This window comes from Rhinolophus sinicus, linkage group LG01 (genome assembly GCF_036562045.2).
Source record: "Rhinolophus sinicus isolate RSC01 linkage group LG01, ASM3656204v1, whole genome shotgun sequence".
NCBI classification, from domain to species: Eukaryota; Metazoa; Chordata; class Mammalia; order Chiroptera; family Rhinolophidae; genus Rhinolophus; species Rhinolophus sinicus.
The window spans coordinates 138,586,480-138,612,609 of NC_133751.1; the positions used below are offsets into that span (position 1 = coordinate 138,586,480).

At 37.5% G+C, this 26,130-nt stretch overlaps 1 protein-coding gene across 15 annotated transcripts in view; it reads left to right on the plus strand.

Moving 5' to 3' along the window:
- MBD5 (methyl-CpG binding domain protein 5) overlaps window positions 1-25,312 on the plus strand; it is a 372,589-nt gene extending 347,277 nt beyond the window's left edge. For all 15 annotated transcript variants that reach the window (XM_074335952.1, XM_074335923.1, XM_074335956.1 and 12 more), the window contains 3 exons: window positions 14,595-14,668; window positions 21,545-21,620; window positions 24,704-25,312. In XM_074335952.1, coding sequence (XP_074192053.1) covers window positions 14,595-14,668; window positions 21,545-21,620; window positions 24,704-24,775 — 222 coding nt within the window. In that variant the 3' untranslated portion in view covers window positions 24,776-25,312. The remainder of the gene's footprint in view (window positions 1-14,594; window positions 14,669-21,544; window positions 21,621-24,703) is intronic.
- The last annotated feature ends 818 nt before the right edge of the window (window positions 25,313-26,130 follow it).

A 26,130-nucleotide genomic window follows, 5' to 3' on the forward strand; every position in this document is an offset into this window, starting at 1 on the left:
TGCTACAAATACAAGATGTAGACACTGAACTGTTTTACAATCTCTGTACAAATGAAACCAAGTCTTTTTTATGTGCCATTTTAAAAAAGCATACCTAAAAAAAAAAAAAAAAAAAAAAAAAAGACTATGGTCTCCCTTTCCTGGAAACCTTCTTCCAGTCCCAAATGCTTTGTCTAAATATCTTTTTGTATCTTCAGGAGAATAAAGGCATATACTTTTTAACACATTTCACATTGAACAATGGTGCTGATCTTCTGTTTCATTTGTGTTAGCGAACTCCTGAGATTGAGTTCCTCACTGATGTTTGGGGAGATGCACATTACAAAAACAAAAGTCATTATCTAGGAGTCCAAGAAACATTTATTTTGCTTCATTTCATTCACTATAAGATGATGTTTCAAAAATCCAGATTTTTTCTTCCTTCTTTTAAGCAATAGATGAATTCCTAGTAGGGAGCATAAAATTATTTCTGTAAATTCAAACATCCCCCCTCCTATTGGCTGACATTGTAATTTTGCATTCTCAAAACCTTGATATCAAATCCTCGATCTCAAGATACACTACAAATATTTTTAATAATCCAGAAAAAAATAATTTAAAGCACGCATTTAGAGGTGAAAAACTGAAGACATGTAATAAAATATTAATAAGACATGAATTATTTATCTATCATTAAAAAGAAAGGTATAACAACAGCCTTAAAAGCTGTAGGGCACTTAAAATTTTTAAAAACCTCTGGTCTTTTCAGTACCTACCTCACTTTTGCACATAAAAACAACAAAGCACTACTTCACAAAGGCTCTTTCGGCTCCTATAGTTCACAAAACAAAAGAAGGGCTTCCTCAGACCTTGTTTGATGGTGCCCAGCTAGGCAAACAGTGTGCCCAATTTATAACACCAGAAAAGGCAACATTTCAAATACAGGTCTGTCTGACGTCAAGCCAGATGACCTTTGCCTGATGTCTTGGTGATCGTGGTTCACCAAGAAAAGATTAAACTATGTTTAATATCTGTGTAATATGGGGATAAGACAAAACATGATCTATTTGAAAAGATTTCCAGTAAAACCATTCTGAAATTTGTACTCTTCAAGTGAACCAATTATGATGTGACTTTTATTTACATAGAATCCCTTAGTCCTCAGCAGCGGTGGTGGACAGTCTTGTACATTAGTAACCAGACTGCTTTTCAAGAGGTAAGCAGTGCATTAGGTTTGCTTTTATATACGGTGGCAACAATGCCAACGTGTTCATAAAGTTGAGAGAAAGACAGAGGCTGACTCCATAAACAATTTATTTGCTACAGTGAGATCTTTCTAATTCCACCTTGCAAATGGCCAGTGTGGGACCATTTTCCCTAGTGTTTATCTTTGTAGTATCTCAGAGGAAAAGGTTTGCTAAACAATTTTCTTACACATTATCTTTTAAAACATTCTTAGCCTCTCAGGTTTTCATACTATTTCTGTCTACCGAAGTAAATGAATCCAAGATCCTGTCAGGTCCCACCAGATAAAAATCTAGGTTAACTCAAGTTTTAGAATAGATTTATTGTCTTATCTCCCCTCACCCTCCACGTCCCACAAACCTATCGTTTGTTTTCTGTTACAGTCTTTGTTCTCAGCAGCCACTTCAAATTCTTTTTGGAAGCAGGCAAAATAGAAAAACTAAATAATTTCATTGACTGGATCACAGGTTAGTACTTCAGAGCAAAGCAGGCACCCACCGCTCGTGTTTTCTGGTCGTCTGAGTAGTCTCTGGACTGAGATGTCAATGGTATGATTGGAGCGCCAGTATCTGCCAGGGGCTGAGATCTTCATGTTGTCCATACAGTGATACTTTAGCCAACTGTTTGTCATGATAGTAAATGCCTGGGCCAATTTATGAGTTTAGAAAGGCACTTTGAGTCTTTGGTGGGGTATTAAATGTAGAAGAATTGCAAATAACACATTATAAATGTTATATAGTTTCTGAGATTACTTTCTAAGAGATCTGATTTCTAAACATCAGATACTATAGGAACACAGTCTACGGAGAACCAGAGAAAGCAGGGTGTGTGGCAGAAAGAGGCAAGGGCTTTGGGCATTCTGACGAGCTCTTAATCCCAGCTCTGCCAGTTACCAAAATGGCCCTCGGTAGGTATATTCATCTCCCACAGCTGTAATCTCCTCACCTCTCAAGTGGGAATATTAATTCGTACTCAAAATAATGTTTTAAGAATTAAATGGCCTGCCATAAATAGATTATCCAGCACACAAAAGAGGCTCAGTAAAAATTAGCGTCCTCATCCCTGTTTCCAACGGTAGACAACCTGATTAAATTGGATTCCACCATTATGGAATTGTGGTCATTTGACCTTAGTTATTATTTACCTATGCATTATCTATGAATGCTTTATCCAGGTTGAAGATGAAAGGTTTATAAGGAATATATTTAATGAATGAAGTAGTTTATAACTATTTTTTATAAACCTCAGCACATCATACAAATTGGCATATCTGATTATAAATTAATAGTACCGTGTTTCCCCGAAAATAAGACCTATCCGGACCATCAGCTCTAATGCGTCTTTTAGAGCAAAAATTAATATAAGACCCAGTCTTATTTTAATAATATAAGACTGGGTATAATATAATATAATGTAATACCAGGTATAATATAATATAATATAATATAATATAATATAATATAATATAATATAATATAAGAAAAATTATATTAATTGTTGCTCCGAAAGACGCATTAGAGCTGATTGTCCGGCTGGGTCTTATTTTCGGGGAAACACAGCAGCTGTTCATTTCAAGCAGGAGTTCTACTTGGAAGCGTTTCTAAACACTTAGTTTGTTGAGTGAATTTGAAAGTCCTCCTCTCCCCAGTGTTTCTAAAAAGTATAAACTCAGACTTTCTACCTTCATACCCTCTCCCCACTCAACAATATTAATTAGTAGAGATTTTGTAAAGTCTGAAAAGTTGGGCTGAATCACCCCTATATAATACTGTCCCAATGTTGAAGCTACATGACAGCCCTGAAGGATATTATGTGCCTTGTATATACCGTTCAGGAAGTGGTATATTGTACTAATACATTTTTCACTTTGGCTATCAGTTTGTAATGAAGTACATTCTGGAAGGTGTTTATACTTTTTCCAAATAAATGGTGCAAGTTTCTCTCTCAACCCTGAACTCTTTGTAGTTGGAGGTTCGGTGGCCAAGAATAAAATCTCAGGGCTGTGTTCCAGTACCCAGTCATGGCCGAAGAGATGCACTGCTGAATCTTGGCACAGTATTAGGGAGCTCTTAGAAAGAAAAATGGTTTTCACTGGCACTACACCTATATGCTATGATGTGCAGACATGTTAAGCCCATACAGCTGTGGGAAGAAACAGTTATCTTTGTGTACTTATTTCAATAATTATTTAAAAATAGAAAAAATGTTCTTGTTTTCTAAAATATATTTTGTCATTATCATTTGCCATCTTTGATCTTACATAAACTAGCCTAAGAGGGTTGACTCTCAAGTAATAGCCAAAAAATAAATTTGTTATTTTTTTTCTGAGTAGAGCATTTTTACTCTCTTTGAACCTCCTTCCGTTGGTCTTCACATTTCGTTACTCTTACATTCGATGTATAGTCTGACTCCAGCCAAATTTAGGAAAGGATTTATTTCTAGATTGGCACCAAAACGTTTCTTTTCAATGAAACGTTTGTTGTTGTTTTACAGATAGAGACATCTCCTGATTACCCAGAAAAGTTCTACATTTCGGTGTAACACTACCTGATTAAATGAAGATGTGTTTTTAAAAGCAGTGGGTAGGGTGCTCCTTTTCTAGACTCACAATTTGACTTTTTTTCATACAGTTATATTGGGCAGGTAGAGATCAAAGCAGCTCTCCAGATAGTCATTCAAAACAGACAGAGCTCATCATTATTAAAACTCATAACCAAATTGATTTGGGACAACACACTTTCTGTACGTCAGTCAGCATCGCATGCACACACATTTTGACAATGTGGAGGAAAACCAGAGACAGCTTACCATCATATTCATGAAATGTATAACTTAAATTGAGCCTGGGGACTGAATTTGGGAGCTATGCCTTCCTGTGATGTTTAAACATTTTATTTTCAAGAATATTCTTTCCGTGCTTATCAGTGTTAGCCGTTTGTATTGTTTGGTGCTGTAATTCTCTGTTGAAAGTGTTCTTTGTATATTCCCTTTGCCTCATATGTTTTCTTAACCTCTGTTGGAAATGAATCCTTTTCTCTCTACCCAATCAATATCCACAATATTTGGGCTGCATTTTGCCTGGTGGGGCGGCAAGGGCAATCAATGCTCTCTAGCAACAGAATCTTCTTGAAAAGGGAGCAAACTAGTTTCTGAAAAGTAATAAGCAAGATAAGATCCAGGCTAACAAAGTTGGTGCCTGATCAAAATTTGAGAAAGAATAAAAATGAAGAACTAGTTAAGACCAAAAATGTGAATATGAGGAAAAAAGACTAACCTGAGTAAAAAGCTTAGGTAAGACTTAGCTTTACTCTACTGAATTGTGGGATATTGTGGACATTTTTTTTTCATTCACAGATAACTGAGTCAAGGCAGGTTTCATATAGGTATTAGCAAATGCAGTCTCAGGTTGGCGGCAAATACATGATTCTGTTACACGGGATTTTAAACAGTGTTTCTTTAGAAATACGAGTTTATCCAAAACATGTAATTCTGTTTAAGTATTGTGGATCAATATGAAATTTGTTGTCACATTTAGAATAGATTTACTCTAGTCCTGTAATACAGTTTTCTAGTACTTAAAGGCACTGCTATCCAAAGTGAAGAGGAAAGGAAGCACACACACACAAAAATACCTCAGACAGTGTCACTGACTAAAACTGTAATAATGTGGATTTGGTTGTTAGTTCATTGGAAAAAATTGAGATTCATTTTAGTGATGTTTCCATGAGCACTATTATTGGAAAATTAGGTTCATTCTTTCTGTCACAGGTGAGTCAACATTGTACCCCAAATTATTTATTTATCGTTCATTCCCATTCTTTCAAATTTTGACATATTGCACTTAAGTTAGCAAGACTTTTTCAGCTTGAAGATTTTTAAAAAATATTTACTATATAATAAATGTTTGATAATATGTACCTAATAAATCCCTCACATTTGCTTAATTCCTCAGAGCTGTATTTCAGCCAAAATTGCATGTTTCCTGTACTATTATTTAGTAAATTTTTTCTTTAAGTTCATTTACTGTTATTTATTCATTCAACAAATATTTTCTTGAACACATATTATGTACTAGGCACTATTCAAGACACTTTTTAAATAGCTTTTTCAGTCTTACTCTAAGATGTAATACCGTGTTTCCCCAACAAAAAGACCTAGCCAGACAATCAGCTCTAATGCATATTTTGGAGCAAAAATTAATACACGACCTGGTCTTATTTTACTATAAAACCTGGTATAATATAATGCAATACAACATAATATAATATAATATAATATAATATAATATAATATAATATAATATAATATAATATAATATAGTAAAGTACAATACAATACAATACAATATAATGTAATATAATATAATACCAGGTCGTATATTAATTTTTGTTCCAAAAGATGCATTAGAGCTGATGGTTCGGCTAGATCTTATTTTCAGGGAAACAGGGTATATGTGAAATCATAGGTAAATGCTTTTGTATTTTTCTCATGTAAATTTATATGAATACATAACTGTTAAAAATGTGTAAAGATCTGTCCATGCTCCACCTAAAATAATGTCACATGCCACCAGTGGCACTTTGGGAAAGACTGCTTTGGTGTTTATAAAGCACCTTCATGTTCATTGTCTTTTTAGATTCTCTCAATGATGCATAAAGATGTACACAATTATCCCCATTTTACAGATAAGAGAACTGAAGCTCAGAGAAGTGGCATTCCTAAGGACACAGATCACAGACATTTAAGCCAAAGCCCAGCCCTGGTCTCCTAACTCTAAGCGTTAGCACTCTTTGCATGATATCAGTCTGCCAACAACAGGAGCTGATGACATTGTAGAGATGGGATGGGGAAGTCAAAAATTGAAAGGGGAGCTTGAGATCAGCTGCCTAGTCTCTGTTATGAAACCTGTAATGTACGTGGTGCTCTATCCTTTGACCTTTGTGTGACAGCTTTGCTCACCAATAAATAGCAGCAAAATAACCACCAAGAGATTTAATCCTGTTCTCAGGATGAAAGCCTGCAGGGAATTTTAACATCATCTCTAGTTAACTGGCTCTATTCAAAAGTGATCTGGGATCTTTCATTCGGGTTCTTTTTTTTTTTAAAGATTTTTATTAAAATAGAGCTAACATACAATATTATATTAATTCAAGTGTACACAATAGTTATTCAATATTTATATATCTAAAGAAGTGATCACCATGGTAAGTCCAGTAACCATCTGACACTGTACCACATTATCACAATATTATTGACTATATTCCTTATGCTGTACATTACATCCCATGACTCTTTTGTAACTACCAGTTTGTACTTCTTAGTCCCTTCACCTTTTTTCACCTTGTGCCCCAAGCCAGCTCCTGTCTATCACCCTGATAAATCTAGTACCCATCTGACACCATACATAGTTATTACAATATAATTGACTATATTTCTTATGCTATACCCTACATCCCCATGACTACTTTGTAACAACCAATTTATACTTCTTAATCCTTTCCCCTTTTACACCCACCCCCCAAACCCCCTCCCATCTGGAAACCATCAAAATGTTCTCTGTATCTATGAGTTTGTTTCTCTCTTTTTTGTTAATTTTGATCTTAAATTCCACATATAAGTAAAATCACATTGTATTTGTCTTTCTCTGTCTGACATTCTTCACTCAGCACAACACCCTCCAGGTCCATCCGAGCTGCTGCAGATGGCTAGAACCCATTCCCTTCCATAGCCGAGCAATATTCCACCATATACATGTACCACCTACTCTTTATCCATTCTTCCATCGATGGACACCCAGGTTGTCTCCACATCTTGGTCATTGTAAAAAATGTTGCAATGGACATATGGAAGCACACGTCCCCTTGAAGTAGCATATTCGGTTTCCTCAGATAAATACTCTGAAGTGGGATTACTAGGTCCTTCTTTACCTCTTGTTATAGTCTTGTTTTGAAGTCTGTTTTGTCTGGTATAAGTATTGCTACTCATTTTTTTGTTTGTTTATTTGTTTTCATTTTCATGAAATATCTTTTTCCCATCCCTTTACTTTCAGTTTGTGTGTATATTTCAATCTAAAGTAAGTCTCTTATAGGCAGCATACATAAGGTCTTGTTTGCTTATCTATTCAAACACCCTATCTTTTTATTGGAGCATTTAATCCATTTACATTGAAAGTAATTGTTGATAGATACGTTGTTGTTGCCATGTATATATATATATTCATCTTAATGAAGTCCCTCTAAGAGTCCTTGTAATTCTGGTTTGGTGTTGGTGAACTCCTTTAGCTTTTTCTTGTCTGGGAAGCTCTTTATTACCCTTCAATTCTAAATGATAGTTTTGCTGGGTAGAGTAATCTTAGTTGTAGGTCCTTGCTTTTCATCACTTTCAATATGTCTCACCACTCCCTTCTGGCCTGCAAAGTTTCTATTGAGAAATCAGCTGACGGTCGTATGGGAGCTCCCTTGTAGGTAACTAAATGCTTTTCTCTTGCTGCTTTTAAGATTCTCTCTTTGTCGTTAACATTTGGCATTTTAATTATGATGTACCTTGGTGTGGGCCTCTTAGGGTTCATCTTGTTTAGGACTTTCTGTGTTTCCTGGTCTGGTATGTCTGTTTCCTTAGTCAGGTTACCGAAGTTTTCTGTCACTATTTCTTCAAATAGGTTTTCAATACTCTGCTTTCTCTCTTCTTCTGGTACCCTTATGATGTGAATGTTGATATGCTTGATGTTGTCCCAGAGGCGCCTTAAACTCTCCTCACTTTTTGAATTTTTCTCTTTTTGCTGTTTTGATTGGGTGCTTTCTGCTACCTTATCTGCCAAATCGCTAACTCAGTCCTCTGCTTCATCTAATCTGCTGTTGATTCCCTCTAATGTGTTCTTCATTTCAGGTATTGTATTCTTCATTTCTCACTCGTTCTTTTTTTATGTTTCCTATCTCCATATTTATGTTTCCTGTCTCTTTTTGAAATTCCCCTGAGATCATTGAGCATCCTTATAACCAATGTTTTGAACTCTGCTTCTCATAGATTGCTTGTCTGCTTTTTGTTTAGTTCTTTTTCTGGAGCTTTGTTCTGTTCTTTCATTTAGGACATGTTTCTTTTGTCTCCCCATTTTGGCTGCCTCTCAGTGTTTGTTTCTGTGTAGTTGATAGAGCTGCTATGTCTCCCTGTCTTAGTAGAGTGGCCTTATGTAGTAGATGTCCTGTGAGGTCCAGTAGTGCAGTCTCTGGTCACCTGAGCCAGGTGCTCCAAGTGTGTCCCTTGTGTGGGTTATGTGTGCCCTCCTGTTGTTGTTGAGCCTTGGTTACTGTTTGCACTTCAATGAGGGGGATTGACCCTCGGGCTGATTGGTTGTGAGGACTGGCCATGACTACAATGGAGGAGCTGTGGTGTGGGAGCTGACCCAATAGAATAGGGTTCACTTTAGTGGGGCCTGCTTAGTCTGACCTTTGGGTGTGTCATCCTCAGAGGGCACTGGATAGTGCTTCAGCTGAGTCTGAAGCCAGCCACCATGTGTATGGCCCCAGGGGCCTTCTGATAGGGGCCCTGCTGTGGGCCAAGTTCAGCTGCATCCAGTGCCCTGCCTAGAGCCATCTGCCATGAGCCACAGAGCAATCTGCTGATGGCCACCACCTGCACTGGGCTGGGAGGTACCTTAAGATGTCTAGCTGAGAACCGAGGCCAGCTGCTGCTAGTGCTGGACATAGAGATGCTCAGTCAGATATGGGACACACCAAAGCCAGATGCTGCTTGTTTGGGCTTTGTGAACCTTTGAGAGATTTTAGGAATGTCTGTAACATGAGCCAAGACAGGTCATTTGTACATGGAAGCCACTGGAAGCAGCTTGGGTGGGCCCGAATGTTGGGTGGGGTGGGGATCTCAGGGAATCAAGATGAATGAACAGTGTTAGCCAGGTTGATGGAGACTCAGATGTGGTGGCCACCTGTGTCTGCCCACCGGGAGTGGGAGGACGCAACAAAGAAACAATAGCTTCCACCAACTCCTCTGTACAGGAGAAAGCTGCCCCTCCAGCCCTCACTCTGAAGTCAGATAATTCAGTTCATCCCTGTATGTCCCTGTTTGGAAGCTACTGTCCCAGTACTGGAGCTCAGAGCAAGTGAGTCCATCAGTGAATAAGTCTATGCTCCTTTTAAGAGGAGCAACTAGGAGTGCAGCCACCCTCCATCTCACTCTGCCACAATCTCCACTGGTTCTCACAGCCAGAAGTTATGGGGACTTCTCTCCCTTGCACTGAAATCCTGGGCTGGGAAGCCTGATATAAGGTTGGGACGTCTCGGTTCTTGTGGGGGGTTACCTCCCCAGCTGAGATATCCCTCCCAATTTTTAATGGTCACACACAGGTGTGAGACCAGCCCATTCTCTGTCTCTGCCCCTCCTACTAGTCTCCAGTTGGCTTCTTCGATACGTCCTTAGAGGTAGGACTTCAGTTCAGCTAGATTTCAGGTGATTCTCAGTGATGGTTATTCTGTAGTTTTAGTTGTAATTTTGATGTGGTTGTGACAGGAGATGAGCACAGTGTTTACCTACTTCGCCATCTTGACAGGATCCCTGAGGTTCTTCTAATATGTACTACACCTTATGTTCAGAGGGTCAGTTTGGCTCTCTGAAAGGTTTTGTCTCCTTTTTCAACAGACTTTAAGTTATTCCTGAGATACACTACATGCTACTGTGCTGATGCCAAGTCAAACTTAATTAAATTACCAAATGTTTAATATGTGTCTTGTGAACAAAAGAAACAAGCAGAAATTCAAACTTGTTCAGAAAACTGTTAAACCTCCACTATATAATGTCTGACCTTATGGGTATGTTTCTAACCTGACTGAACAGGTTATAGGACTATTTATGTCTAAGAATTGTTATATCTGCATAATTGAATGAGTGAAAGAAGGGATTTAGGAGTAAAAAAGTATTCAACATAGGTGTATATTTATACCTGAGATAATATGTGAGTTATAAATACATATGAGTTCTGAGTATCTTTTTCTAATTCTTAAATGACATGTGTACAAATGTCATGATGGCCATTACTATAACATCATCATTACTAGAATGAGAATATGAAAGCCAATGATGAGTAATGAGTAAAAATACAATATAAAGTCCTCCCCCAATTTCTCACCTAGATTCCTATCTAGGAATTAATTTATTGAAATCCTGACTTGTGAATATACAAAAATATAAGATTATAGTTACAGATTAAAGTATTCTGTCTCAAATTTCTAGCTCCTTCAGTGTAAATTTTATTAAAAATATGTGTTTAACCTTTGTTACTGTTTATATATATATATATATATATATATATATATATATATATTATTTTTTCCCCAGTACTTCCCTCATTTAAAAGTTAACCAAGTAATTTATAAGGGAGTGTTTATTAAGTCATTAAATATTATTTCTATTTCACTAGAAATTGAATTTATTTTGTTCTTTTCTGATACCATTGGGTGGTATCTTTAAAGATCTTCTTGAATATTGTGTACGTGTATGAATATTTCCCCAGAAACAAAACATACCCTTCATGTGTTATATTTCACAATACTGTAGAGGACTGAAATTCTGAAACAAAATAAACATTTACCTCTGGATATGTATGATCCTGTTATATCAGAAATGCACAAACGTGCTGTGTATCTTATTTATATTTAGTTTCAGAAAGCACCATCATTGCTTTCTCTGTCAAGTTCATTGAATCCTTTATAAAAAATATAGTTCATTGTGAGAGTAACTTAGAGCCTTATAGGCAAAATTTTATATATATATATATATATTTTTTTTTTGGGGGGGGAAAGGGGAACAGGACTTTATTGGGGAACAGTGTGTACTTCCAGGACTTTTTTCCAAGTCAAGTTGTTGTCCTTTCAATCTTAGTTGTGGAGGGTGCCGTTCAGCTTCAAGTTGTTGTTCTTTCAGTCTTAGTTGTAGAGGGCGCAGCTCAGCTCCAGGTCCAGTTGCCGTTGCTAGTTGCAGGGGACGCAGCCCACCATCCCTTGCGGGAGTCAAACCGGCAACCTTGTGGTAGAGAGGACACACTCCCAACCAACTGAGCCATCCGAGAGCTCAGCGGCAGCTCAGCTCAAGGTGCCGTGTTCAATTTTAGTTGCAGGAGGCGCTGCCCACCATCCCTTGCGGGACTCGAGGAATTGAACTGGCAACCTTGAGGTTGAGAGCCCACTGGCCCATGTGGGAATAGAACCAGCAGCCTTCAGAGTTAGGAGCATGGAGCTCTAACTGCCTGAGCCACTGGGCCGGCCCCTAGGCAAAATTAAATGAAGAAATCATGGTAGAGAATTAATTCAGAAAAATCATCAGGAAATTATCCAAGCATAAAAAAATTTGAAGACAAATTTAGGCAAATATTATCTTAATTTCTGTAAAAATGTAATTCGATTTAAAATAATTTGACTTATTTTTTGAGTGTGTGTGTATACTTACATACATATGTGTGTATATATACATATATGTGTGTATAACATATATAAAATGACTGTATATTTCAATGTATATTGGAGTTGGTATGGTAAAGAGAGGTTGAGTGCTTTGTCGTCAGGCATGAGTTTCAGTGCTGTCTATGTTACTTAAACTCACTGAGTCCCATCTGTAAAATAACAAATGGAATACTAGTTTGCAGTATTACCACATTAAATATAAAACAGTGCCTTTTACATAAAAATTCACAAGAAATGCTTTTACTGCCCCTTATTCCTTATTTAATTAAAATTAAAGATTTTGGGGCCGGCCCGGTGGCTCAGGCGGTTAGAGCTCCGTGCTCCTAACTCCGAAGGCTGCCGGTTCGATTCCCACATGGGCCAGTGGGCTCCCAACCATAAGGTTGCCAGTTCAATTCCTCGAGTCCCGCAAGGGATGGTGGGCTCTGCCCCCTGCAACTAAGGTTGAACACGGCACCTTGAGCTGAGCTGTCTCCCAATGGCTCAGTTGTTGGTTGGAGCGCGGGCTCTCAACCACAAGGTTGCCAGTTCAATTCCTCGAGTCCCGCAAGGGATGGTGGGCAGCGCCCCCTGCAACTAAAATTGAACCCGGCACCTTGAGCTGAGCTGCCGCTGAGCTCCCAGATGGCTCAGTTGGTTGGAGCGCATCCTCTCAACCACAATGTTGCCGGTTCGACTCCCGCAAGGGATGGTGGGCTGTGCCCCCTGCAACTAGCAACGGCAACTGGACCTGAAGCTGAGCTGCACCCTCCACAACTAAGATTGAAAGGACAACTTGAAGCTGAACAGAACCCTCCACAACTAAGATTGAAAGGACAACAACTTGACTTGGAGAAAAAGTCCTGAAAGTGCACACTGTTCCCCAATAAAGTCCTGTTAAAAAATAAAAAATAAAAAAAATTAAAGATTTTAAAAAATAGTTTGACTTAACTTAGGCTTTTGGGGTTTTTTTGTTTTTGTTTTTGTTTTGTTTTGTTTTGTTTTTAGTTAAGACCAATGGGGAAAGTTTTCATTGTGATGTCTTGATTTGTTTTACCATGAATCTGCTTTCTGTTTTCTCCATCCATCCCTTCTGACACCAGTTTCCGTCTAATTGAAGTTTATGTTACTGGAGAGCTTCTCCTGCTGTCATGAAGGTCATTTAAATACAAGTGGAATTAGCTATAAATTATGTAAATGTAATGTATGAAATATCTCTCATATTTTTTGTGTGTGAGTGAATACAAAATGGAACCTCATTTCTAAAATGAAATGTGAAAATGTATCCAGACACCTGTTTTTTATTTAAACACATATATAGATAGATACCTATCTATCTATATCTCTATATCTATTATAGACAGACAGACAGACAGACAGACAGACAGACAGACAGACAGATAGATAGATAGATAGATAGATAGATAGATAGATAGATATTCATCTTACTTAAGCTTTTCCAGTCATCCTAATAAGACATTTTCTTCATGGCTCCTGTCTAAGCGTTGTTGGAAGAAAAAGTTGTCTCTTGTCCTGGCACATGATAGATTGGTTATCCTCAATGAACTTGTGTGCATAAGATATTTGGATCCCTTAGGACAAAATACAAAAATCACAGAAAGGAAAGTGTTTTCATTATTTGACTGGTTTTCCTCATTAAATAATTAGAAATGCTTGTTTTCAGACTTGACAATGGAAACCCTTTGTTAATCACCACCGTGTACTAGATTTGAAGGGAGTGTCAAAGGAAAATCATTTATAAATGGTATTCATGAGTCAGGAAGATTTAAAGAAAAAGTTAATAATAATTTCCTTGTTTATTAGTGTTTATTTTCTTACCCGTGAGGCATTTTGGCAACCTCTGAATTTTTATATAAAAGTAGCATAGGGGTGGGGGAAAAACTGGGTTAAGGGGTGGCCTGGGGATTTGCCTTGAAGTTGTGTTTATACAATAAGTAACACTGTCTTTACTTAGATTGCCTTTTTTTTTTTTTAAGATCAATAAAAATAGCGATTGTTTTTCTAAAGGTGTTTTTATTCACAAGTTACACACAAGTTTTCCTTCCTATTTATTAATTGTTGTTCTTAGGAGAGGTGACTTCAAGAACCATGACAGAGATCACTGGGGGTGAGTGGCAAAGGCTGTACCTCCCCACCCCCACAGAACGCCCAGCTACCATTTGGTGGCCACACTGTGAAAAGATACCAGGCTTCACACAGGCTGGTGGTGATAGAGCAGGACAGGGAGAGGACCCGCCCATAAGGTGTAGCCACACCCTCTTCCCAATCAGTAAGGACTGTGCGTGGCCTCCCTAATGCATAGTAGGTAATGATAACTGCTCTGTGCTTGGCCAAATGGTCAACTGGACTTGTCGCATTTTAATTCTCACAGCAGTTCTAGCAGGAAGATAGGTATTATCGCCCTCATTTTAAAGAGGAGGAAACTGAGGCTCAGAAAATTTAAATGGTTTGTTCATGCTAGGACTTGAGATCAGATTGATTCAAACTTCAATCTCTTGGCTCCAAAGCCCACCCCCTTCACTAACCACTGCTTTTGTCCTGATGGAATACGGATTTGCAGTTTCTGAACAGCAGGCAGTGGAGAAAGCAAACCAGGATCTCTGATTTAAATGACTCTGTGAATCGAAAGTTGGGGTTATCTAAATTCCAAGCTCTGTTCTTAAAATACTGTTTTCAAAATGTTGACAATTTGAAAGCCAAACAGTCTTTCATTTCCATTGATGTTTGCAGCCTGGAGCCGTGGCACCAACCTCTGCTTGAGAGGACAAGACATTTGACAGGGCAGTGAAAGTTGTAAGCCTCCCCTCCCCCAGGGCAGCGCCTGCTTGTACAGCAGGAAAGTAAAAACAGTGTTAACAATTGCAGGTCTGGGTAACGTGGTTTGGTCTTCATACCTTCACTTAGGTGGAGCCCGAGAAGTTGAAGACACTAACAGAAGGTTTAGAAGCCTACAGCCGAGCCCGGAAAAGAAACAGAAAGTAAGCACTATTTTTCCCCCCATTTTTGTTTTTCAAGGATATAATTTACTGGTTTTCCTTCAAAGGGACAATGAAATCTCACTGCTTTCGACCATCTTGTAGCCTGCCTGAGAACAGTTTAATAGTGATCGCCAAATAGGACCATTTATAGACAAGCTGGATTAGCAATTACAGAAAATATTTTCTTAACAATTTATACTGTGTGCAGGATTTCCCTCTTCATCAGCTCATGCCTCACTCCCTCCATCTCTATCCCTCTGATTTAGTGGACAAGAAAATATGCTAATATTCTTAACATGTAGCAATTAAATTATCTCTGAAGGTATAGCAAAAGTCTCTCCATTTGCAATTCAAATACTTGGGGGGAAATATTCCAGTTGTACACATGTAAATAATTTTGGCAAATTAACTGTTATTAGTCAAAGTGATGGTAAATACTTATGCTTTTCTTGGCGCAGGGGCAATAGGTTTTCTTCAGAATTATAACAAGAAGTTGAACTCCGGGATATTATTATTCAAGTTTTTCTACATCTTTATATTCTGAGTAAACGTAGTGTGGACAAATAGATAATGTTTGAAACACAATTTCCACTGTGATATAATGTAGTTTTTATGTGTCATAATTTATTTCATTTTAAGGTTGAGAAAGGCAAATGTTTTTCTGTATATGTGTATGGAAAATTATTTTTAAAAATGTATAATCAATATATCTGTTCAGTTACTATACTTTTCATATTATCAAATTTCTACGAATTACAAGATCAGAATGATTAATAGTGTATCTTGGATAAAAGGATTATATAATGATACCAGTATCTATTAAAGGGCACTCTCTTCCTCTTAGTGGTATCTTCTTGCCAGAGGTAAAATTTTAGAATTCAACAAATCTTAGGGAAACTCTTCACCTCACTGGAATGTCATAAAAAGATGCCAACTGCAAGGGGCAAACTCCTGGGTCTCTGGATTTTCCCCATAAATTTGCCATTAAGCAATTTCTGAAAGGTAATGAGTAACAGACAGTGATTTAAATTTTTTTGCTTCAAAGCCAGTTTACTGTTTGTGGTGAATTTATGTGGATCCCAAGTGGCATTATCTAAAGGATCTCTCCTGAAACCATAACTTTAGAGTACAGATTGGAGAGGGAAAAGAAGAAAAGATGCAGCACGCATTAGGAAAAACAGCTTTATTTATCATACTGTTGCCTAAGTGGACTGATTTGCCTTGTAAATACCCAGAAGAATACTTTACATTTTGCATATGTGATTTATGCAATCACACGATGGGCCAGAATTACTGAGCCCGTTTATAGATGAGGACACTCAAACCCAAATAGCTTAGTTAGTTGAAGGTCCCATGAGTGATAAATGATGTGTTAAACCCAATCATTTATTTATTCCCCAATTTAAGGAGACTAATTTAGCAAAAAAAAAAAAAAAAAAAAATCTGTGCAACTCACTGTGCTACAGTCCCTGGACCTCACTGTTTAGTGAAGGAGACAAATCCAGAAATGAATAATTTAAATGTTAAAATTGCAGTGACCGCTATGTGTGTAGTCTATTTGGGGTTCATAGAGAAGTGGCATTAAACTCAGGTAAAGGAAGGCTTCCTAGAGGAGATGATATCTGGATCTAGCGTTACACAATACGTAGGTGTTAGCCAGACAAAAGAAACAAGGACCAAGATGGGGGGGTGGGGGATAAAGGGGAGGATTAGTGTTTAGATTAGAGCAGCCGTTGGATTTGGGGACGATAAGAGATGTTGCCCAAGGTGTAAGCAGGAACCAGATTATAAGGGCCTAGTGAGAACCCAGAGGATCCCTTATCTTACTGGAAGTGCCTGAAGGAGACAGGGGGTTGGATTTTCCCTTTAGATATGGCTGGGTGGAGGATCAATTTTAGGGGAACAATACTGGGGACAGGGAGAGCGTTTAGGAGGCCATGGCAGGAGACGAGGGAGGATGAGAACTCAAACCAGGAAAGGAACAATGAGGACGGAGGCGAAGGAACGTGGTATAGACATTTTTAGAAGGTACAACTGACAGACCATGATGGTGATTGATTGGAATGTGAAGGAGAGGAAACAAGGACAGCTGTCAGGATTTTAGTTTGGGTGACGTGGTAAATGGTGAACCCCCTGACTGAGATGGAGAATACAGGGGAGAACTGCTGAGTGCACTGGGGGGAGTTTGTGGGACAGGTTGGACACACAGGTCTGAAACTGCGCGGAAGTGGAATTTGACAATGTGAAAATGGCTGCAATCACACACAGAGATACGTTGACCAATTTGAACAGTGGGCTAAGGATTGAACGCTGGGGCATTGGAACATTTACTAGAGATCATGAGGAAGATGTGAAGAACGGTGAGAAAGGAGGAGGAGGATCAGGGGTAAGAGAGCAGGGTGTGAGAAGCCAAAGACTGAAAATTTCCAGGATTATAGAATGCTCAACAGAGGTCCAGTAAGACAAGAACTGAAAAATCTCCATTGAACAGGGCCATTTGAAGGTGACCTTAGTGAGAACAGTTTCCACTGGAGTAGTGAGTATAAAAACAAAGTGGTCGTGGGTTGAAGCGTGAATAAGAATAAAGAAGAAGCGAGAGCTGGTGTAGATTATTTACTCTTCTTTCTACCGTTAATGTGAAAAGTTCCTGAAAAATAACAATAGGAGAATTTTTAAGATGACAAACAGTTGACTGCTTTTGTACACTGGGGGGAAAAGGAGCGAGGAAGAGACTGAAAAGGGAAGATGGCATTTGGAACAAGATGGTTAAGAGGTTGGTTTTTGACCTGAGTTGAAATCTTGTTTCTTTCACTTCATAGTCGTGTGCCTTTGGGTATGTTGCTTAATTTCTCTGAACCCAAATTCTTCATTTCTAAAATAGGCATATTAATACCTACTTCTTAGGAATTTTATAACATATGTAACACAATTGGAGCCTTAACACACTACTTGGCCCAAGATAAATATTTAGTAAATAGTTATTTTTATTATAGAGATATAGGTGAAAGAAACAAAGTTATCTGATATTTTTGCCAGTTGAAACATTCTACGACTGTATTAAATGTTTAGAACTTTACGTAGTCATTTTAATCCTTAATATCCTACAATTAAATTGTACCATAAATAAATATCTTTAAACTAATGTGCTTATTACAGCCTAATCACAACAGAAATATTAACATATTTATTGAAGACACTACTCAGGGTCATTTTGTTCTTAAAAGAGGAAATAAATACCATAGCTGTTAGAAGTGTTATGATTTTCATTTAAGTGAGGATCAAACCTTCTGTCGATAGGTACACATAAACTATTTGGTAACCTGATTTTTATGAATCTGGAAAATGAAAGCAATGAAATAAATCACACTTTCACTTTAAAACCAAGAAATGATACTTAGTGTGTAAAATGTTCTTAAATCTGCATATTTACTCTATGGATTAGTTTCAGAGTCTTAAGATGCTTAATGTTTAAGTCTTAACCCAATGTGTTCTGTTCTACATGAAGGGAGTTTCTTAAATTCTAAACTGCAACATGCAATTTCTCATTTCCCTCTTATTTCTTGTGCCATTCACAGATGTGTACCTGGCTTTTATTTATTAATTAGTGAAGATAAGGATAATGTGTGACAATATAGGCAATGAAGATGAGAAGTGGCAATTATCTCCATTAATAACTCGAAATGTGATTATATGAACATCTATGGCTTAATCAAGTAGGTTTTAGAGTGTCCATTAGTAAAAATGTTTATTATTAAATGTCAGCGGGGTATAGAAAATAGTAGAAGAGACACCACAGGGAGGCCCTCTGAACTGGAAGACTGAATTTTTACTAATGGCTTATTTCATGAACTCATGGAGCTTTTTCTTCCTCTTTTAAGTTTATTCTTACCCGACTTGACAAGTGAGTGTAAAAATTGGTCTGCAGATTTGACCTGTGGGAAAGCCTCTCTCTACCTTTTGATTCTCATGATGTATTCAACTAATTTCATGCCCCATATCTCTGTATCTATTCTCTCTTCCAAAAGTAATCATTTCCTCCTCTATTACCTACTTCAGTTTGTTAGAGAGAAAAAATATTACTGATTTAGCTTAAATTAATACAAGGTATTTACAAACATTTTAAATATCTTGTTGAGAATTAGGTCACAAGCTCCTAAAATACTGTTTTCATTCAATAAGTAATGTTGAATTATTTTTGTATTTTAATGGTGATGATATTTTAATTTTTTATATTTAGGTAAAAATTTTCCATGACTCTTTTTATTTACTACTTTTGAAAACTATTTGTATTTAAATATTTTCCTCGTTATGAAATTAGAATTGGTTCACCAGTTCTCCATAAAAAGTCATAAAATAGTGCATACAAACAGCTGTCATAATACTGACTTCTTTGGATTGTTGTAAGGATTAAATGAAATAATGTATATACAGATTTATTATAATTCTTGGCACATAGGAAATGTTCAATAAGTAGTAGTTAGTTTTGTTATTAAGATAAAGGTGAGAGAAACAAGATTCTCTGATGGTTTTTCAAGGAAACAATTTACCTTCTTTGAGACATTTAGACCTTTAGTCAATTTTAAACACATAAGATCTTACTATCAGAATGTATAACAAATAAATATCTTTTAAAACTTATGTTCATACTTTTCAATACAAAAGAAATATTAAGAAGAAATCTACCAGGGTGCCAAAAAAATGCATACACATGTATTCATCTTTTGTTATCGGTATATATTCTTACAATTTTAATACAGTTTTTTCCTTTCTTAAAATGTGTATACATTTTTTGGCATCCTCTCCATTTAATACATTACACAAGATGTAATATTCTCGGGCAGCGTGTGATACCGTCAGGACCTTCACCAAACAGCCCACACAAACCTCAGCCAAGCGTAGATGGCCCTGCAGACTCCTGGGACTGGATTCCTGCCCAGTCACTGAGAATTATGCTTAACATAATTGGGAAAACAAGTCAGACTAACTCCCCAAGATACCCAGGGCCTCTTAAATCCAGAATGGGTAGGGAAATAAAAGGGAATATATAAATAGGTTATATCAACTTGGACAGTGCTCAGAAACAGTGATAAAGAGGAAAAAAGACAAGTTGCAGAATGGTGTGACTATCAGTACCTTTTGAGTGTATATATGGAAAAAAACCACCAATAAAACAATGCTAGGTACTGTTCATGCATGTATCGTCTAAAATATGAAAACATACTAGAGGGATAAACAACACAGTTGCCTTTGGGGAGAGAATAGGACCGAAAATTGATGACAAATGGGAACTTCAGCTTACTTTTTTAAATTTAAAAAAAAATTAAAGGAAATATCTAATTTATTAACAGTTTATTCTTGGAAATGAGTTTGTAAGGAGTTGTTAATTTATTCTATGCACTTATCTGCATTGTTTACATTTCAAAAAATATATGGGAAAAACATAAAAGCTCAAGGCTAGCTTCTAGGTCAGCAGCAGGTGGGGGAAAGGGTGCTACATTATCCTTATAATTTAGTTAAAAGCAATACATTAATCTTTCCTTTCAGTTAAACTGACTTAAGTGCATATGTGTTTTCCAAAATGTAGGCCCATCATGGTAGCTGTGAACAAACATTTTTATTTAGTAAATATAGGGAGCATCCATGATGTGCCTGGCCATATAATATTCAGGGGTGGAAAACTCCAAAGTTCTCCCGGGTGTACACATTAAAATGCAAATTAAATGTATGAAGTGTCCAGTTTGGGGATGTGAGGATAGAACCTGGTACAGGCTGTGGTCAACTGAAAGGCCTCATCTACAGGCAATCCACTAAAGTTCAAGTATATTTTTAAACACATTGTGAGCCAAACTAAATGGGACTGTGAGCCAAATTCTTCCACAGCTGTAAATTTCCAATCTCCATGTAGATGCTGAGATTCAACTTTCGTAGAGCCATGCTAAAAGCCTGCTATGAAAAGCTTTACCTCCGCAGCTTTTCTAGTAGTTTTTGTGACAAGAGAAATGAAATGAATCACCTTACTCAGATTAATTGGGTAATTAGTTATATGCATGAAGGAGGCAAAGTAAGTTAACAGAATGGAAAAGAATACAACACTACAGAAGTGGATAGTATGGATTTGCCCGATTTTAGTAATTAGTTCAACAGCTTTCTAGATGTAAGTTTCAATACAGGCAGGTGTACTGTGTGTTTCAGGCCAAACGTGTAACGAATGCTGAGTGGAGAGAAAAGGTCACACTAGTGATAGACACTCTGAGACTGTAATTCTTTATCTGTTGAAATAGTTATGTCATTTTGGTCTGGGGGAAAATGTGGTGGGCCCAGGCATGGAGGAAGCCGCAGGTGTGGCAATTTAAGCTGTTTTCCATCTGGAAGGAACACACACCAGGATTTCAGCCTTCACTTGCTTGACTCCAGAAGCCGGGAGCTCCAGAGAGGGCAGAGGGAGCTCCCTAGTGGCCAGAGCCTGCATTTCAGTCCCTACACCCTTCCTCTTGGCCACACAGCCTGGCTGCCAGCCTGAGAAAGAAACAAGCCAGAACAAGAGACAACTCAGGAAAGGCTGGAAGCTGAGAGGGCGAGCAGCATCTGTGGGAAAAGAGCTTCGTGGCCCAGCTTTCTTGCAGAACTATCAGACTGTGGAAGAAGCATGTGGAAGGAGAAAGAATCAATTTTCCCAATTTTTTTCATAGTTCTGTGACTATCATTAGTATTCAGTGGTGAGAATCCCAGGGTGTTCTGTCATCTGAATTTTCCAAATGCAAATATAAGTTGCCTTTCTCTGGTGAAACTGGTACTTCTGTTTTATGATTAGGGAGTTAAATTGCAATTTTGTTTCCTTAATTTATTAATCTGGTGTGTTATTTTCATTAATTCCAGAAGTGGAAAGCTAAATAACCATTTAGAAGCTGCTATTCATGAGGCCATGAGTGAACTGGACAAAATGTCTGGGACTGTAAGTTATTTTTCCACTATACTGTGTTTCTTTGAAAATAAATTGTATTGCACTTTTTTTTTTTTTTTTTTGGTAAAACCTCTGAAATATTGTCAAGCAACTCACATAGCAATACTAAACTACTAGGCTCAAAAAAAGAAAAAGAAAAACCATTGATATCAGAAAAGATCCAAAGTAAGAAAAAAATAACCTAGTAGTATTAACTGTGCCTTTTCAGAGATAAGTAACTTCTGTTGTTTTTCCACATAACATTCTTTTAAAATGTGAATAGTAAAATGTTGAAGTTCAAACCACAGCTTTCTGCATTGGACTCTGAAGAGCAGTGACCATTAGTGTTGTCTAAATATTCACTAATGCAAATTTCACTCTGTCCACAGAATAAAAAAGTGAAATTGAACAAAAAGGTCAAGTCAGGAATATATAGACCTCTCATTTTTCTCTCTACTGTTACCTAAAAAATAAAATATTTCGCACAAAATTCTGTTGTTAAATTAACACTATGACTTCTGGTTTTAGAGAGTAATGTCTACTTTTTCTTGACTGACTATAATAGTGTTGAATGTGAGCAGTTTAATCATTATCCTCTAATTCACATATTGGCTAAACACTCAATATATAATTTTGGTAATCTCTAAAAAATGTGAATTATTTAAAGCTATTCAGCAATGAAATGAAATTTACTTTTACTTGAAACTTTGTGTTAACAAGGCTATCTGAAACCCAGCTAGTGGCTATTGCATGACAGATAGAAGTCATGGAACCACAGCTTGTTGGGATTGGTATGGGCTTTAGAGATTCTGTGATCCAACCCATCATGTCACAAAATGGGTGAACTGAGGCCCTACGATGTTAAATTTCCTGATAGAATTATAGGAAAAGTCTGGAGCAGGGATTATATATGCAAATTCTTTCTAGGGCCAGACAGATAATATCAATAAGTACTGTGGGTCAAATACGAGAAAAACAGCCATTTGAGTGGATTGAGAAATGCCAACCAAGATGGATAGGCTACCTACCAACTCTCAGTCTCAGAGGCTCCACACAGTAAAGACTCACTCGGGTCTGGTTCTGTTTAGAGAAGGGCTTGCTCGACACAGTCATTCAGGGGCTCAGGTTCTTTCTCTATCTAGTGTCCACCATTCCTTAGGGCCTCAGGGGGCTCCATTATATCCAGTAAGTGAGAGAAGAGAGTGTACACAGAAGCCTATCAGGACAGGTTTTAGGGGCCATTCCTGGAAGCTCATCACTTCTACTGACTTTCCACTGCCCTCACCCAGTCATATGGCCTTCTTAACTCAAATGGACTAGGAAATGCATTATGCCATGTACCTGCCCAGGGAAAGGAGAAAATGGGTTTGGCGAGCATCTTGCTAGTCTCTGCCTCAGGACATTTGGCCTTTGTGGCCAGCAGGCAGTTGGGAGTGATGGGGACTGTGGCAACCTGGGGGGCAGGGGGAGGGGGTGCTCTCCCCAGAAGGAGCTCAACCTTCCGTGCTCCAGCAGATCTGAACCGGATGGGAAATTGTGCCAGTGTTGCAAAGTCTTCCTATTTTTCGTAGACACTAGAAGTCTGGAAATAAAATTTCTCACTTTTTAGTGTTGATGACTGTTTTAAAAATATTAAAATATCAGGGGCAGCCAGTTAGCTCAGTTGGTTAGAGCGCAGTGCTCTTAAAAACACGGTTGCAGGTTCGATCCCCACATGGGCCACTGTAAGCTACACCCTCCACAACTAGATTGAAACAACTACTTGACTTGGAGCGGATGGGTCCTGGAAAAACACACTTAAAATAAAAAAATAAATTAAAATATCGTATGGCTAAACAAAATACCTTTTCAGGCCACATTTGATCCACAGGTTCCTAGTTTACATTTTGAGTAAAGGCTTTTTTCCTCAATTATAAAAAGGTTTCAGTTATGGTTCTTTATCAGAGACTAGAAATTTTTTGTAAAAATGTGTATAAAGGGGTTAAGAGGAAGAGGCAGTTTGAGAAACTCATAAATGTTATTTTATAAATGTAAAACATTAGTTTTAACAAAGCTTTCTGCATTTGACCCTGAATAGCATTGGCCTTTGCTATTATCTAAATGTTATCTTTAAAACATGCAATTGTAGTACATCTCAAGAACTGATTGGGCATATCTCTTCCTAACTGAGTTCTGTGACATCACGTTGGTAGCTTGAAATTGACAGTGGTGGAAGTGTTTACACCATGGAAATGGGCACGTACAGTGTGCTTGTGTTCATTCACAGGGAGCTGGTCATTGAGCATTTGCTACACCACTGCCTTGGGCCCATCCTGCCTTTCCTGGGTCTTGACCTTGCATTTTCCTATTGGTAATCATGGTACAATGTGGGACAACATGGTACAATGTGTAGCATCTGCTCTCTGCCCCTCAAAGTCATACCTGCTGTCTGATTCCTGGCAATCGTGCTCTGCTACTGTTCCACCCCTGCTCAGTCTGATACACAGCCCTAAATGCTGCTAGTTTCTGCCTTAGTATATAGAGTTGTATTAATTGCTCTTGCCAGACTACAGAAGCTTAGATCTGCCAACAGATGGTAGTGGTATTCTATTTTACATCCTGGCTCTTCTCATAAATAAACTTCCTTGTACTAAGGTTCTTACGATCATTGACCCTTCTTAATAGTTGTAAAATAAGTAGGGTGATGGAGTGAAGAGGAAAACATGATTGGTGTGTATTTATCCACTTTCCATACTCTAGTGAAATTGGGGGTCTAGGGCTCTCAGATGGAAAAGGCCTTATTTTCATCTTAAAGGTACAGCAGCAATAGCAATTACACGTCTCATTTCCCACTCTTGATGTTTTTCCTCCTTTGTATTCCGCTGTTTGGGGGTCCACAAAGTGTCGCTCTGCTTATCAGTTTCCAGGAGTCTGCATGTTCTGTAAACTGTGGCCACACTAAGATCTGGGGTCTTCATAAAAATTGTAAATGCCCTGTGATAGGAATGACTGAAAATGAAAGCCAGAGTCTGTTCCCTACACTGTTCCTTTGTCAAAAATCGTATGGTAGTTATGATGTCAACCTCTGTTGTTTTTTCCTACCTCTTTATTTCTAGGTTCACCAAATCCCACAGGGAGACAGACAAATGAGACCCCCCAAACCCAAGAGGAGGAAGATATCCAGATAACAGGGACTACTCCACCATGCGCAGTGTTTATTAAAGGAACGTGCACAGATCTATCTGTATATAGGTATTGATATAGCCACTGTTATATCAATATTTATACTATGGCAGATAGCTACCACCGCCACAGGGTGCTAAAAGAAACAGTGATACAATATTTTTTTTTGATCAGGAAGGATAATGAATGCTGGAAAAACCAATCAAAATCCCTGAGTGATGAGAGTGATAAGTGGTCAAGAGATTATGGAGAAACTCTTTTTTCTATAATACTAAAATTGTGATTATAAAACATAGTCCAAATGTTTCTGAAGAATTTTCAATGTTGTATATAGAAAATACAGAATTTCATGGTGATATCAGCAATGTAAATATTGTACAATATTGTCATGTACAAGCGTACCTAATGCACACTTTATCTTTTATTGTACAAAGAAATAGTGTACAAAATTCTTTGGTTTCTATGGAGTACACCTACCAGAGACTACCAGTGTAAAGTGATAAATAAAAATACAACCTAAAGGCTTTTCTATGATAATGTAACAGATGCTGTTTTTGTATTTAACAGCAGAGAAAAGGCATGATGTATTACCTGAATTATGACATACACTGCACACCACTGAGTGTCCATTTATATTGTCTGTTTGGAATGAACCTGGCCTGGATGCACTGGATTTGACTTCGGATGTCTAGGAAATTGAAACCTTGCAGATTTCTAAAGGGATGAGGGCTCACAGGTCTAAATTAAGAATTCAGAAACTGCAACCATTTGTTGCATATTTTTTTTACCTAAGTTTTAAAGTAGAATAGGTTTTATAAAAAAAAAAAAAATCTTAGATGGAATATTTTACTCAGTCATTTCTGTAGGTAACGTTTGATAGCCACCTGTTGAACTAGGTAGTTTATGCTGCACCACCGTTGATGCTCGGAGTTAAGTTTTTTTGCAAACAATACCTGACAAGATAAAACTTCCTGCTCCCATACATGGAGGCTAAAGCACCACTTTGAAACCATTATCAGAGGTAAGGTTGATTATAATTCAGTATTTTTTTCTTAAGCGACAAAAATAAATATAAATCATCAAAAGCCAGTTTTATATACCCATTCATCAGTATTACTTAAACCAGACATTAAGGTGGCTTACAAAATTATTAGCAATGGTAATTTTTTATCAGTATTATGTAACATATCAGATTTATTTTATTTAAAGAATTATTTATACCATTAACAGATTCTTATATATATATTAATGTGGCTGAAATGTTCAGGTTAAATCTATTAACCAAATTATTTATATTATATTAAGAAAAAAATGTGAAACAAATGTAGAGAGAAAATACTACATTACAAGTATACAAACC